Source organism: Myotis lucifugus, unplaced genomic scaffold, assembly GCF_000147115.1.
Source record: "Myotis lucifugus unplaced genomic scaffold, Myoluc2.0 scaffold_9, whole genome shotgun sequence".
In the NCBI taxonomy this organism is placed as follows: Eukaryota; Metazoa; Chordata; class Mammalia; order Chiroptera; family Vespertilionidae; genus Myotis; species Myotis lucifugus.
The window spans coordinates 5,350,233-5,367,197 of record NW_005871057.1 but is presented as its reverse complement, the minus strand read 5'-3'; the positions used below and the strand labels follow the sequence as shown (position 1 = coordinate 5,367,197).

General features: G+C 36.3%; 1 protein-coding gene across 4 annotated transcripts in view; it reads left to right on the top strand.

Annotated features, from left to right (window-relative positions):
• The window catches only part of PPFIA2 (PTPRF interacting protein alpha 2), a 460,535-nt gene that overhangs the window by 94,664 nt on the left and 348,906 nt on the right, over positions 1–16,965 (top strand). For 3 of the 4 annotated variants that reach the window (XM_006083971.3, XM_014451455.2, XM_006083975.3), the window contains one exon: positions 5,339–5,392. The exons of the other annotated variant lie outside the window; for it this stretch is intronic. In XM_006083971.3, the coding sequence (XP_006084033.1) occupies positions 5,339–5,392 (54 nt within the window). The remainder of the gene's footprint in view (positions 1–5,338; positions 5,393–16,965) is intronic. 4 annotated transcript variants of the gene reach the window in all.

Sequence of the window (16,965 nt, the reverse complement as noted above, 5' to 3'; positions counted from 1 at the left end):
TACTAGTTAAATTATATAAACTCAACCTTTAAGTGAGAAAAGAAATAACTAACTTATCTATACTAATAAAAAGGTAATATGCTAATTAGACTGGACATCTTCTGGATGTCCTTCTGGACAAAGCCACAGTGGCAGGGGCCTAGGCAGAGGTGGTTAGGGAGTGATCAGGCCAGCAGGGGGGAGCAGTTAGGGGGCAAGTAGGTCGGCATGGGAGGGCAGAGATGTGGCAATCAGACTGGCAGGGGAGGGCAATTAGGGGGCAATCAGGCTGGCAGGGGAGGGCAGTTAGGGGTGATCAGGCTGGCAGGGGAGGGCAGTTAGGGACGATCAGGCCAGCAGGAGAGCAGCTAGGGGGCAATCAGGCAGGCAGGCAGGCGAGCAGTTAGGATCCAGTGGTCCCAGCTTGGGAGAGGAATTGGGCCTAAACCGGCAGTAGGACATCCCCTGAGGGGTCCTGGATTGAAGAGGGTGCAGGCCGGGCTGAATTTCATGCACCAGGCCTCTAAGGTTATCATAAGAAACATTTGAACCTTTGAAGAATTTGTGTGAGTTTATTTGAGCCAAACTGTTTGACAGTTTCTGGGAAACAGAATCTCAAGGAATTGAGATAAGGCTCCTGGGAATGACAGTTTTGCACCTTGTTTTATACCAGTGGTTTCTCAACCTTCCTAATGCCATGACCCTTTAATACAGTTCCTCATGTTGTGGTGACCCCCAACCATAAAATTATTTTCATTGCTACTTCATAACTGTATTTTTGCTACTGTTATGAATCGTAATGTAAATATCTGATATGCAGGATGTATTTTCATTGTTACAAATTGAACATAATTAAAGCATATTGATTAATCACAAAAACAATATGTAATTATATATGTGTTTTCCGATGGTCTTTGGCGACCCCTGTGAAAGGGTCATTCGACCCCCAAAGGGGTCGCGACCCACAGGTTGAGAACCACTGTTTTACACATTACAATCAAAAGAAGAAATGTAAGCGGGTTACATGAAATCCATTGGTGATAGATTAGGGAGGTGGCGAAAAAGCAAAGGAGGTGGAAACCTCTGGGACTGGATAAAAAGTAAAATGATAGACACATACTTCTTTTACATAGGTGGGTACAGGATAGTTAAGGGTCAACACTTAACACGATAACAATAACAGATAACAATAACAATGAGGGAATTTATGGTTTCTGCCCCAGTGCATTGGTTGTGCTTTGAAGAGTCCAGAAAAAGGGAAGTTACCCTGACACTCCAAAGGTATGTTATAGTAGATGCAAAAAGGACAATAGGCTCAGTTGAGGTCAAGGTTGATCTTTGTCAGGGAAGGTACCAGCCTAGAATATTACTACCTACCATAGACTGCATTTTAATTAAGAAAGTTTTAATTTCAGACCATCCTTTGTGGTTACTTTATGTCTCTGAGTTTGCAAGGCTACTCCATAGGCCCCCCTGAGCTTGTCAGGTTAGCATGTGGGTCCTTTTCGTCCACACTTATAAGCTGCTATAACCACATTATAAAGTTGTTTATAATGTGTATAAAGCATTTAAAGAGAGTGCCTGGAATGTAAATGTTCAATAAGTGGTAGCTAGTTTACAGCTATTAAATCTAAAGCATGAAGTATAATAGAGTTAATAAATTCTGTAACAGTAAAAAATCAAAGTTTGTTTTAAATTTTTTAATCAAATAAATATTACTACAGTAGTTAGTTTAAAAGTTTTCTAGGATATCAATGTATTTACTTTTTGATGTCCCCTTTGGTTGCTATCTATATAAAAATATATTTAAAAAACTTAAAAAAATCTATCTAAACAAGATAGATACATTTGTCAAGGGTTTTGGTTATATTTTATAGGTAAAATATTTAATAACCATAAAAAAATTTACTCACTTTTAATTATGTTCAGAGCATCTCAAAATAATTATTTAACCTATTAATTTTACCACAAAAAAGCACTTATCCACACTTATGCTCATTCATACCTGAATTTTTTTTTATTGAGAGATGAAACATGCTTAACAGGATGTCTATCCAAGTAGGGTACTCTTTTTCAACTTATGCTCAAAGTAGAACATAAGCTCAAAAAAGTTTTTCAATTAAACAAGTGAATTGACTAAAAATGTACATCTATACTCTGTTTACAGCCATGAGTTCAGCGTTTGCTTTAATTCAACATGTTAAAAACCATAAATATCAATGCATTTCTATTTATTTTCTAAATTCTCATTTGCTTTATTTTTCTCAGTACCATATCTGTCATGAAAAGCTTAAGATTTTAGAAACCTGAAAATTTTCCCAGTTTATCTACGATAGCAAGAAATTCGTGATGGAACTTTTAACACTATGACAAAATGCATCAAATTGCTAAAGTACTTTTTAAAACTGAATCAATTTCTCTATTATCTCTGGTAATACAATCAGCAATTCTACTGTTAATTTAAGTTATATGCCTTTCTATGAAGAACAGAAGGTATTAACTCAAAATGCACTTATCATAATTTTCTTTCATTTTAAATGTACTCACAATAAACCTTTCATAGAAATAGAATTTGGAACTTTTTTTTTGTCATGGTCATAACAGGAAAATGGGTTGTGTGTTTTACTACCAAATCTTCTCAGTTCATCCCTTAAAACTCTGAAACATTTTTAAAAATTATATTATCTTTGGATTTATAAGGAATATTAATTTTGTTGGGCAACTTATGTATATGTTTTATACTTTGCTTTCAAGGACATAATTTTTTATACTTTGCTTTTAAGGACATAATTTACAGATGACTTAATAGAAATGCTAAAGAACATGCAGGTTCTAATAATGTAGGTGATTTGGTTGTTTATAGTGTGTATGGTATTGGAATAAAGAATTTTAACAGGATGGAGAGGGGGAACATTTTAAAAACAGACAGAACAATGCAGGAGTATTAATTAGGACCTTTTCATTTTTGAGAGCCAGAAATGATCTAAAGTTTGAAGGTAGGGAGAACATTTAGTATCAAACGTTGTTCATACAATAAAATTACGGACTTCGACTATACCATTATACTTTCCAGAACCTAAATTGCCTTAATTCTCTGGCAGGCTCTTACAACATTTGAAGCAATTTTTATAAGCTTTTTTATGGAGCTAGAGTCAGGGAGTAGGAGGGTTCCCCAAAGGAATGCTGGATAGGAAAACATATTATATACAATATATCCATTACAGAGAAGACAACTTAATTTTTTTGGCTAGCATCCCTTGTGATTTTCTTGTCATTTATGGCCCTAATAAAATATGCATGTAGAAATTCATCACCCACTGAGTTCCCATTTAGAATCAGCTTCTCCAAATGGAAACTTGCATTGCACCATCCCTTCCTTCTCCCCTGCCTTCAGTGTTTTCTTCACATGCTCATTTGAGCCCCATATTTGTTAAGATTCCCCATTTTTTGAGATAACCAGGGAAACGATGTGATTAAGTCCCAATGAACTGGTAACATAAATCTTCATGATATCAAGGTGTTGGCTGTTTCTCTGATCATAGGTATCTATTTTCTTCTTTCTATCTTTATTTCTCTTTCATTTGATTTTTTTAATACAATATTTCCCCAGGTTCCTCAACCCTATATATACGAGATGCAAACATATAAGAAGTGACCAGGATCACACAAAAGAAACTTTTTAGGAAATAGTGTAACTCTTCAAGGTAACCCCAAACTCCTGACAGCCTTTGAGCAGACAGTTTCTTGTTTGTTTGCTTTTTCATTTTGGAGGTGTGGGCCCATGATTTTAAAATCAAAACACTTGCAAACGTTAACATCCTGAGAGATTTTACTTTAAACCATGGACGGTTAGCTTCTTTTGGCAAAGTGGTATGATTAGAAACCCTAGAACCAAACTGCAATGGCCAGGCTGAGCTCTACTTGTCCCTGCAATATGCATGCTCTCCAGTGTGTCACAGCAGCACTCATTTCTCCATTGGCAATACGTTTGGCAATCAATCTACTCAGGCATGATCCTCTGGTTACTGACTCAAGATCAGAAATGATCCTTGTAAAAGAGTAGCTAATCTATCCCTATCTGTTTATAGTTTCATCTATGTATGAAACCGGAGGTCAACCGAGTCCAGTGCTCGTGCTACTACCCGTCACTATCCAGCCAAAACTCAGAGACTGGGGTTAGACCAGTGGTTCTCAACCTTGGCTGCACATTAGAATCACCTGGGAATCTTTTTAAAATCCTGATTTCTGGGCCTCATCCTCCGGAAATTCTGTTTCTTTGTTATGGGGTGGGGCCACAACATTAGTAACAAAGAAACAGGATTTCCGGAGTAAGGCCCCGAAATCAGGATTTTAAAAAGATTCCCAGGTGATTCTAATGTGCAGCCAAGGTTGAGAACCACTGGGTTATGTTATAAATGTGCTTAATATCAGATGCTGGAAATTTGGGAAGGTAACAGGTGAAAACCCTAACATCCGCCTTCCCTTTAAGCTTGTTAGGAATAAGCTTTTATAGGGGAATCAGGGGAAGAGAGTCTGGGTAAGGGTACAGAGGGGTTCTGAAATTTGAGTCCCTGTGGGGGTCCTGGGTCTTGATGAATGTCTTCATTACTGGTCCTCGGAACAGGATGGCCAGTGTCCTGAAACCGGTCAAGTGGAGATTGGGTGTGCATCATCCCAGTGTTTCTGAGACCTAATCCATCAGCCTCTGCATTCCTGGTGGCCAGGGCTGGATTAAAAGTCTCTGTTCTTGTCTGGCCAACTGAGAACTGCAACAAAATCTTAGCCAGAACATAAGGTTAAACACATACCATTGATGAATCAATAACTTACACATCCTGTTAGTAAAGGGGAGGGAAATGAAAGAGAAAGGAAGAGGAGGGAAAAAAAAGCAATACTATTTTCTTCTACCCTTGTATCCCTATCATAGAACAGATGGACTATGGGTGATTGAATCATTTCTATAGGTTCAGCATTTTCCATGGGATTAGTATTCTTGCAAATAATATACTGTATTATATTGAAGTTTCATTAATTTTTTTCATTTCCTTTCTTCACTTACTTTAGCTCCTCAGAGAACAAAACATCTGCTCTCCCACCTACAGCCTTTTTTTGTATAGTCAGGAACACTTCGTCTATTTATACTTTTTGTTTTTATAGATTGTACAGAGTTGGAAACAAATCTAAATTTTTAGATACAGGCTATTTGTGTAGTATTTGTATAGCAAGATGGTCTAAAAACAGAACAAATGTAGCTTAGTTGCCTAAGTTTGTAGCTTAAAGAAAATATTACACTGTGGGACTGGGAAGTTCTCCATGCTGTTGAGTAGCATTTTACAATCAACGCCTCTCCCCTTTTCAGGATATCGAATCCCTAACAGGAGGTCTGACTGGTTCTAAGGGGGCTGATCCACCGGTAAGTTAGCTTCTTCATTAAATTTAACTATTAACGAATTGAATTATGTACACACCACATCATCAGACGGTTACTTGCATACAGTGGTCATAGAGGTAACTTTTTGAAATATATAGTTATTGCAGAAACTAATACAAAAGTGTGAACTTGCCTTGTGGTGTCATTTGGTGTTTTAAAAAGTTTTAATAACTCATAAAATTCTTCTCCATCTATTGACTATAAAAATAAGAATAAAGGCTTCATTAGAATATGTAAATGCTTTTATGTCCTGCTAATGGATTATACCAAAAGTTAAAATCTTTTGGAACTTGAGAGTTTACTTTTCCAAATATGAGTGTATGATTTGGGTTGTAATATACTTTGTAATTATTTTTTCAGCCTATTTGATCAACACTATTGATTCGTGATATTGCTGTTTCTTTTCTACTTTACCTAGGAAGCCTCTAGAAATTTAGAAGAAATTTTCAAAAGTTTTAAAGAAATCATTTTGTTGTTTTTTGTTGTTGTTGTTTTTTCCATTGAGAAAGAGAGTGGCAGGGAGGGAGGAATGGAGAGAGGGAGGGAGGGAGAGAGCAAGGTGAAAGGATGTGAGAGGAATGGGAATTGAACCTTTGATCCTTTGGTGTGCAGGCTGACCTTGGAACCACTGAGCGAAATGAGCCAGGGCGAGAGAATTATCATTTTTGCTCAATAGTCTAGTTTTGGAACATTTTGGTTCTTTCTGTGATGTCTGGTTTCAGAAAACATTAATTAATATAACATTCCTGTGATTTCATGTTTGAAGGATAAACATGAACTCATGCTGTATGTCTGAAGTACTAAGATTCAATTTATTTCAGCAGTCAATGCAGTAATGGTATCACCATTTGCTTTTTTACTCAGCATTGTAAGATTTAATGTGGAACAAACAGAAACCAAAGTTATCAGTTTTTAGCTGGACTGCATGTAGGCATCCAGGTGAAGAACGTTATTACATTGAAACACCAGTGAGCTGTTAAAAAGATCACTTGTAGTTGTAGCTTCTCTTCTGTCTCCCTCTCATGTGTCTCATATTATCTAATCTTCATCAAATTGCAGGAATTTTTAAAAATGTATTGTCTTCAGATAGTAGCTTATATTTAGTTCCTGAACCAATTAGATTTCAGTATAAGACAAGGTGAAATGTAAGTCAGCCCAGGAAGTATATTGTGACAGGATTTATGGCCATCCTTATGTGTAAGTAGTATAGGCCACGCTTATGTGATATAATTTCACCCTGCTGTCTTGCATAGTGTTTATACATAATCTAATGAACAAAATAAACTGATGAACAAAATCGATCCACGGACATAGAAGCATGGAATAGACTGTGGATTTCAGAAGGAAGGTGGGGGTGGATGGGTGGGTGGGAAGAGATGAACCAAAGAACTTGTATGCATATATGCATAACCCATGGACACAGACAAAAGGGTGGTGAAAGCCTGGGGTGGGACAATGGGGTGGGCTAGGAGGGGCGAAGGGGGGAGAGAAAGGGGACATATGTAATACTTTCAACAATAAAGATTTTAAAAAGTGAGATCGCTGGGTCAAATGGGAGTTCATTTTTAATTTTTTGAGGAAACTCCATATTGTTTTCCACAGTGGCTGTACCAGTCTGCATTCCCATTAGCAGTGTACTAGGGTTTCATTTTCTCCACATTCTCACCAGCACTTGTTATTTGTTGATGATAGCCATTTTGACAGATGTGAGGTGATACCTCATTGTCCTTTTAATTTGCATCTCTCTGATGATTACTGACTGAGCATTTTTTTCATGTCTCTTGGTCTTCTTTATGTCCACTTTGGAGGAGTGTCTATTTATGTCCTTTGCCCATTTTTAAATTGGATTGTTTGTCTTCCTTTTGTTAAGTTGTATGAATTCCTTATATATTTTGGATATTAACCCTTTATCAGATGTATCATTGCCAAATATGTTCTACCATGCACTGGGCTCTCATTTCACAAATGAAGGGGACATCTGTAATACTTTCAACAATAGAGATAAATAAATTTAAAAAGTTAAAAAAAAAAGAAAAGAAAAATAAATCCATTTCCTTCAATGTATCTTTCTCACCTGTTCATTGATTCTGGAAGAAGTATACAATTAAGATCAATCAGTTTTAAAACGATTTGTCTCTTGCTCAAAACAAAACTAAACACCTATCTTCTGCAAATAGTGATAGAACTCTTATCCATTATTTACATGTTAAAATAATTTTCTTTATCATGTCCTGTCAAGAAAGCATCTTTCTGCCTGGCCGGTGTGGTTCAGTGGTTGAGCGTCGAACTAGGAACCAGGAGTCACGGTTTGATTCCTGGTCAGGGTACATGCTCGTGTTGAGGGCTTGATCCCAAGTCGAGGGCACGTAGGAGTCAGCCAGTCAATGATTCTCTCTCATCATTGATGTTTCTCTTTCTCCCTCTCTCTTCCTCTCTGAAATCAATAAAAACATATTAACAAAAAAACCCCCAAAAACCAAAAAACATCTTTCCAAGCATAAATGATTGAGTGAGCATAAAGCCTAATTATTGGAAGCCCCTTGCAGGGGAAAAGGTCACAGACAGGCAAGATGGTGTTCTGAACTCAAACTTAACCAACTTCATTCCCATTCACTAAATGTGAAGTGCATATGTGTATGTATATTTACACATATGTATGTTTTTTTCTTTAGACATAATTTATAATATTGTGAAGATAGAGGTTCTCTCTTTGCTATGTCCTGCTATGATAATGGGTATTATATACTGCTACCTACAATGACTAAAATTCAATTACTGTGCTTACTTTATAACGTTTATAGAGTGGAGAACATAATGCATATTTCAGAGTACATAAGAGTTTAGGCAATCTGGGGGTGTGGTAGTAAAAGTACACATAACTTTAGTGTCTCCCATGGTGAAAGAACAAGCTGGGGTGTATTACTAGGAGCTATGTAATGACATAATTTGTAGTCCTCCCTAAAGCTTATGTAAAGTAGTCTTAAGTAAGAAGTTGAAATGATGATAGTATTCTAGGAGTTACTTCAATCATTTAAAAATAAGGCTTTTAATGAAGCTATTATTTTTGCCCCCAAGTTACAAAACTGAAGTCAGGTTAAATTATACATAACCTAAATCTATTTGAAGTTTTATATTTTTTTCTTTAAAACTGCCTTTCCAATAGTCATTTAAATCTCTTATCCATTTCTAAAATTGTGTCTTTTGTATAAATATTTACAGTGAATTTCTAAATCCTTTCTATGATGAAATTTTCATTGGTAAAAAAATGAAGGTTTTCTGATTTTTCATTCCTTGAACAGAATAAATAAAGTGCTGAAAGAATGCATAGCTGTGGACTTATTTCTTTACCAGTATAATGAAATCCCAGATACATATTTAAATGTTATATTTAAAAATTGCAAATTTTTCTGTGGATAGACATAAATATTACTTTTGAAGCACAAGAAAAAAGTGAATTTTTCACTTTTTAAAATACCAAGCATGTATAAAAGTTGTGTCAAATTTTGCAAATGTTATAAATAAATTTGTGTAATAATAAGAATAAATTTGAGGAACTCCAGAAATATAGTTTGCATTAATTAAGGCTATGTAGGTATTTTAAAACTTGAATTAGACTCAGTTTTAATGCTAATAATGAAAGAACCAGTCATTCGTGATTTTCAGGGGGGCAAGTCAAGTTTTCTAATGGTTTTCTTTTGAAAAGGATTTTTAAAAGCATGTTTTTAAATTCAGACCTTGGAAATTAGTTGCTGCAGCAAAAAGAACTTGCAGATTTTTCTAAATAACATAGTAATTATAGAAAAAAATTCTATCAGTAAGAAAAATATTAACTGTTAAATGTTAACTTAAAATTTTATTTGAAATATTATATTAGATATTCTACATTTGACATGTTTTTCATTTACAAAAATTGGATTACAGATTAACCTTCAGCATAAAAGCAGCATACATTTATATATAAAAATTAAGGGAAAGAGAATAGATAAATAAATCTAAAGGGTAAAATATCATTAAATAGAACTTTTAAAGAAATTCCCATAGTGTTTTAAATTTTAAATATTAACAATATTAAAATGTGAAAAACTTGTGAACTATAAGTTATCAGGGGTGTTTCACACGATTGTCATCCAGCCTTTAGAAAGCCAGGGTAAGGTCTAAGCCACTTAACTTCATATGGCCAAGAGGATTCTGGATACTGAAGCACTGAGTACAAGGTCTGAACATCATTCAACTGTACCCGCTGTACCTGGCATCTGGACAGCTGTGGCTATGCAGTTCCATGCGGAACCAGTAGTGTGACAGATTGTTTTCCTGTCTGGGGCTAGTGAGCCAGTGACATAGAGGTGTTAGCCAGCCCCTGGACAGGAGCCAGGACTTTTCCCAGACTGTGGGCAAGATTTAAGGTGGGATTTAGTAGCTCAGCTTGTTCACCAATACAGTATTACATTTATTTATGTAGACCCAAACAGACTAACATACACAATGAGAGGATTTTCTCTTTTATTTAATTTTATTAAATGTATTGGGTGACATTGGTAAATAAGATTATATGTTTCAACTGCAGTTCTGTAATACATCATTTATATATTGCAGTGTGTGTTCACGACCTAAATTCAATTCTCTTTTCATCACAATATATTTGACCCCCTTTACCCTTTTCTGCCTCCCCCTCCACCCCATACTCTGGTAACCATCATACTGTTGTCTATGTCTATGAGTTGTTTGTTTGTTTGTTGTTTTATGTTTTATATTCTACATGAGTAAAATCATAAGGTTCTTGTCTTTTTCTGTCTGTCTTATTTCACTTAACATGATATTCTCAAGATCCATTCACGTTGTCCCAAATGGCAGTGTTTCATCTTTTCTTATAGCTAAGCAGAATTCCATAGTATATATGTACCACATCTTTATCTAATCATCCACCAAAGGATATTCAATGTCTTGGCCACCATGAATAATGCTTCAGTGAACATAGGGGGTACATATATTTTTACTCATAGATGTCTTCAGTTTTTAAGACAGATACCCAGAAAAGGAATTGCTGTGTTATATGGTTGCTCTATTTTTAATTTTTTGAGGAAATTCCATACTGTTTTCCATAGTGGCTGTACAATTTCCATTCCCACCAGCAAAGTATGAGGGTTCCATTTTGTCCATAGCCTCTCCAACACTTGTTACTTCTAACACTCGACAACAGATTATAGCCATTTTAACAGGTCTGAAGTAGAATCTCACTGTGGCTTTCATTTGCATTTCCCTTATAGCTAATGGAATTGAGTATATTTCATGTATTGTCGGTCTTTCTATGTCTTCTTGGAAGAAATGTTTCAACAAAAATTAATAAAATAAAAAAGCAACTACTTGAATGGGAGAAAATATTTGCAGTAATACCTCTAATGAGAGGCTGATGTCCAAAATATGTAAAGAACTCATAACAGCTAAAAACAAAAAATCCAATTAAAAATGGGCAGAGGACCTGAGTTTCATTTGGTTTAAGAAACATTCTGATTATTAAATAGCTATTTGTTTTCTTATCATTTCTGTTTTGTTTTAAAGGTTAATAGAGACAAAATTTAATAAAGAGGAATGTGGGCCAAATCTTAGACAACATGAAACATTCCTGAACACATTGGTCCAAGGTGGGAGTGTGATATTTCAGAGTGCTTTTATGAGGTGTTTGAGTTAATTTCACCTCCTTACTTCATCTGGAATTTACAGCAAGATTGCCACTTGGGGTATGCAGTTCTCTTGTTTTCCTTTCTATTTTTTACCTTTGGAGTAATAAGATCTATAAATTTGCTTCCTTCAAAACTTGGTACTTTTTAATTGTTCTAAGTTTCCTTTATCCAAATGCTAATGGTTCTCTTTGTTTATAAAGTGTGTTTAAAAAGTGATTCTCTAATTCCTATCCTTGGGCTTGATATGCACAATGTCTTTAACATTCTACAGCTCCATTAATTTTTTTTCCCCACTGAGGAACCAGAATTGTACATTCCATATTTTCGTACTTTTTGTTCTCAATTTAATGGTCTTCCTGTTGGTTCTTAGCAATGTGAATAAACACTCCACAGAATTGAAAACAAATTGAATTTCCTGAGGGTGCTGTTTAGACCAGGTTATATATTTTTCAAATTGTAGATGATCTTAAAATTTAAAAGTCTCCAAAACTGATTTTAATTTGATTACTCAAAAAATGCCAATGTTCCACTCATCTGCTACAAAGAATAAAGGAATAAAGGAGGTTAATCTAAATCATGATCTAATTTAATATATTTTAACCTGAATGTTATGTTGCTATATTACTTACTTTTATTCTCCTATTTTTAGTCTGAATTCTGTGTATATTTCAGTGTATACTATGTACTAGACATTTGGTTAGGTTTTGGAAATACAAAGGCAAAATACAGTTTTATATTTCAGAATCTTGCAATATAGTGAAGTAGGGAGGTTAGTAAAAACCAATTACATATACTGTAAGCAAAGAATGAGATGAAAGTAAGAGGGTTATGTAATCCAATTGGTGGGAATGAAAAGTGGCTGGAAAATCAAGGAAGGTAAAGAAAAAGAAATAACTTGATAATTGCAGGATGAGTTGAAGTTTGCCAGCTGAGGAAGGTGGTGCATGGTATTTTAAGCAGAGGAAATAGTGTCTGCAAGGGCCAAAAAATGAGAAAATAACTTCGTGTGGATAGATTAAGAAGTAAGGAAGAGGATAGGAAGTAGGATGTTGTCAGGGCAAGAAATAAGACATTTCATGGAAGGAATTTGAACTCTATATTAAGGATCATGAGGACACATTAAAATTTTTTAAACAGGCGAATCATTTAATCAGCTCTCTCCTTTAGAAATATTTTCTTGGCTCTGGTTAGGGAGTGAGTTAGAGAAAAGACTAAAGCAGGGAGACCAGTGAAAACACTCTTACAGTCATGCAAAGCAGAGATGATGAAAATGATTATGGTAACTTTTTAGAGTATCTGTCCCACTATATTATAAAATGAACTGAGGATAATATCTCAGGAGAAAGTCACCATTTTATTTTGAGTAAGCCACTAAGTTATTAATATAAACCTCGCAGTGGTTCTCAACCTTCCTAATGCTGCAACCCTTTAATACAGTTCCTCAAGTTGTGGTGACCCCCGACCATAAAATTATTTTTGTTGCTACTTCATAACTGTAATTTTGCTACTGTTATGAATCGTAATGTAAATATCTGATATGCAGGATGTATTTTCAGGGGTCACGACCCACAGGTCGAGAACCGCTGCTAGAGTGACAGTGAGAATGAAGAGGAATAGACTGATTCTTGAGATGTTAAGGACATAATGAATACACAAGATTGGAGGTTGTTTGGAGGGAGAAGAATGAGGCTTATTGCGAAGTCAAGGCTGAATTTGAACTTTCTGGTTTGACAACTGAGTGGATGAAGGCATCATACGTAGGAATAAGAATCCCATGAGCTACAGAATTTTTGGAAGGGTGATGATGAGTTCAGTTTTGGACACATTAAATTGAGCTGACTGATTTGGCAATACATAAATGATTTAGGAATTTACAGGTGATACCTCATTTATAACCGTTTATTTGGACATATTCAGTAGTGAATTGGAGCTATTGGAGTTGATAAAATCACCACCCCCCAAAAATGTACTCTGCATGAGAAGATAAGAGAGTTCTTCTCTGAGCAAGAAAAGCATTGAATAAAAATCAGAGGAAAGGGAAAGATTGGGGCTAGTGTATACCTCAAAAAAAAGATAATACAGAGATGGATACAAGGAAGGAACATCAGGAAGATGTGGAATCATGAATGCCAAGGTCAAAAGAGGGTGGCAAAAATGATTTAGTAGCAGTTTCATGATGTTGAGAGTTCAAGGCCAAATTACTCATTGAAATTTAGCAGCAAGAAGATAGAGGGTGATTTGGTGAGAGTAATTTTAGTGGAGTAATTCAGGTGCAATCAAATTTCCAGTGGCCTGAAGATTAAATGGAAGATAATAATTGGATTCAGTCTCCATACAAAACAATTTCAAAGTGCTTAATTATGAAAGGGAATAACAGCCAATATAGGACATGAGGTTGTGAGAATTATTTTAAAAAGAGAAAATTTGAGTGTGTTGAAATATGTGGAAAGCACATAAAGAGGGAGAAGAATTAGGGCTGAAAAGAATGGACTCCAGGGCATGTCATATAGAAAGAGCAATGTCTCTTCAAATTTGAAATGAGAGTAGAAAAAAGGATGAAAGCTGATGCAAACATATTTGCAGGTAGGGATTTTACAAAGTTGAGAGTTTCCATTTAATGGCTTCTATTTTCCCCATGAGTTTTTTAAAAAGTGAATTAGCTGACAGTGATAGAGGAGATGATGGGATCAGGTGTTTAAGGAATATGGAGAAAATTTACCTAGCATGATGGATTGTGAGGAAACTAGGTAAACCATAGATGAACTAGTGGAAAGTGTTTGAATATTGTATGTCATTTATTCATCATGTTCAATATAACTAGGTATCGGCCTCTTGAAAACAGGAATTTCTGTCTGGCTTATAGCTGCATGCTCAATGTTCTGAACATGTCTGGCACATAGTAGGCCTTAAATAAATGTTTAATGAGCAAATAAATGAACCAAGCTTGATAATACTAGTAAGTCTTCAGACAGAAAAAAATGTGGATGAGCTATTGCAAACTTCAATAAATAAGAGAGTAATAGGTGTGAAATGGAACTTCCATTGTTGATTCAGAATTTTATTTAAAGACACAAAGCATTGTACCATTGGTAAGAAGTATCGCCATGTTCTATGGAGAAGTGCTAGACATACTCACACAGACTTAACTTCAGTAGTAACAGTCCTGCAAGTGTAAATCACCACCTTTAGTCTCTCTAAAACAGCAGTTCTCAACCTGTGGGTCGCGACTCCTTTGGGGGTCGAATGACCTTTTCACAGGGGTTGCCTAAGACCATCGGAAAACACATATATAATTACATATTGTTTTTGTAATTAATCACTATGTTTGAATTATGTTCAATTTGTAACAATGAAATTGGGGGTCACCACAACATGAGGAACTGTATTAAAGGGTCACGGCATTAGGAAGGTTGAGAACCACTGCTCTAAAACAAGACCAGAAAGGACTCAGTAGCAGAATTTCAGCTTGTAGGGAAGTCTTGCAGGGTTTTTACTTGTGAGAGACAATGTTGTGCTTCTCCAAAGCCAAATGAGGGCGAAGCCAAAGCAAGGACTCATAGATGGTCTCTCAATTTGGATATTTATTTGGCAGCTGAGTCAACATGTGATTCCATGGAATAGATGTGAGGGCAGAAAGAAATTAATGTGCACCCCTTGGAGTTTGAGGACATGAATAAAATTGAATCAGATATTCCTATATGCTAGTGTAGCTAAGGGAGAGGAAAGAAAGAAATCAACAACATTTTAATTAGTCTATTAATTAATATTTCAGTTTATCAGAATAGGTATTTAAAATGTTGGTGGCATGAATACCTAGTCAGAATAATGAAAGATTGTTCATATGCAGGAATTTTATCATGAGAGAGATGTGATGCTTAGTATATGTGGCACCAAAAAGATCTCCATGATTGGTAATTTCCTACTCATTAGTGCATTACTGATTAGAACTATTTAAACATCTATATTTCAACACAATTGAACTACTTAATCGGAGGGCGCATTAGAATGTGGGTTTCTATATTAAAAATTAAATTATGCTAAGTATGAAAGTGAGCAAGATATTTGATTTTTTAAAATATGTTTTTATTGATTTTAGAGAGAGGAAGGGAGAGAGGTGGAGAGATAGAAACATCAATGAGAGAGAAACATCCTTCACCTGCCCTGCTGCATGCCCACCCTTTGGGGATCTAGCCTGCAACTCTGGGGCATATGCCCTGACCAGAAATCACACTGGTGACCTCCTGGTTCATGGGCCGAGGCTCAACCACTAAGCAACACTGGCAAAATATATGAATTTACAGGCTCACACTTGAAAATTGGGTTTAGACTAACACTGAATATGGGAAGCATTTTTATATCTTCCAGCATATTCGTTCACTAGTGATTAACATGATAGGAAACATTTTAGAAATGTTTTCAGTATTGGTGAAGTTATTTGGGAAGCTCAGAGTAATAAAATAACTCCTCATTGGGAATAGATTTACATGATACTTACAGTTAATGTCAAAGGCACTTGAAATTTTTTTGAAGGAAAAACAATCTACACTAATAAAAGAGAAAGATGAAAATTGACCGTCACTTTGTGACACCCACCAGCCAATCAGGAGTGAGTATGCAAATCAACCCAACAAAGATGGCAGGTTAATTTGCATACGCAGGCACCGAGCTGTCGGGGGCAAGGTGGCCGCTTGCGTGCATGCCAGCACCAAGTGCCTTGGGTCCCGGGGATGGGCGTCCTCAGGACCCAAGCAGCTCTGAGCCTGTAGGCCCACATGTAGGCCCGGAGTGGCCAGGGTCCCGGAACGACCCCTGGCCACTCTGGGCCTACATGTGCAGGTGCCAAGCAGCTGGGGGCAGGGCGGGAACATCCCTGGGACCTAGGCCCTCTGAGCCAGTGCGCACGCAAGCAACCGGGAGCAGGGCAGGAATGTCCCCCGCAGCGAATGAGCAGACAGCAGGGCCCTGCTTGCCCCTGGTTGTGGCAGCAAGGGGAAAGCAGTCCAACACAGTGAGTGAGCAGACAGCAGGTCCCTGCTTGTCCCTGGACGTGGCAGCGAGGGGCAAGCAGTCCCTCACAGGGCCCCCACAGAGAGCAGACACCAGAGCCTGTGGTGGCATCAAGCAGACAGGTCCGCAGAGAGCAGAGAACCACAGGAAGCAGGCCTACACCGTCAGTCGGACATCCCCTGAGGGCTCCCAGATTGGAGAAGGTGCAGGTCAGGCTGAGGAACCCACCCCCCGTACATGAATTTTGTGCACCGGGCCCCTAGTATGTTAATGAAAAAAGACAAATAAAATAATTCAGAAACTTGTATTATTGCAAAGATATATTAATTTTTGTTAATAATAAAACATTGAAATATATATTAAGATATACTTAGTTTCCTGGTCATATAATTTAAAGTTTAATGTGAATTATTTTAATTTGCCCCTCTTTGCTCCCCCAAATATCTACCATAATTCAGGCCAAAATAATAATATACTTTGAACTACAGATATTGTTCATACTTACATTTTGTTCTTTTTTTCTACCTTCTTTTCTATTTCTGTTTAAGTTTATTATATAAAGATCATTTATATATATGCACATATACTTAACATAGCATATATACACACATAAATCTATATAAAACATATAATGTTCATAAACACATATATATTTGCATGTATTTCTTTTTTTATTTATTTTTAATTTATTTTTTTAATAAATATATTTTATTGATTTTTTACAGAAAGGAAGGGAGAGGGATAGAGAGTTAGAAACATCGATGAGAGAGAAACATTGATCAGCTGCCTCCTACACACTCCCTACTGGGTATGTGCCTGCAACCAAGGTACATGCCCTTGACCGGAATCGAACCTGGGACCCTTGAGTCC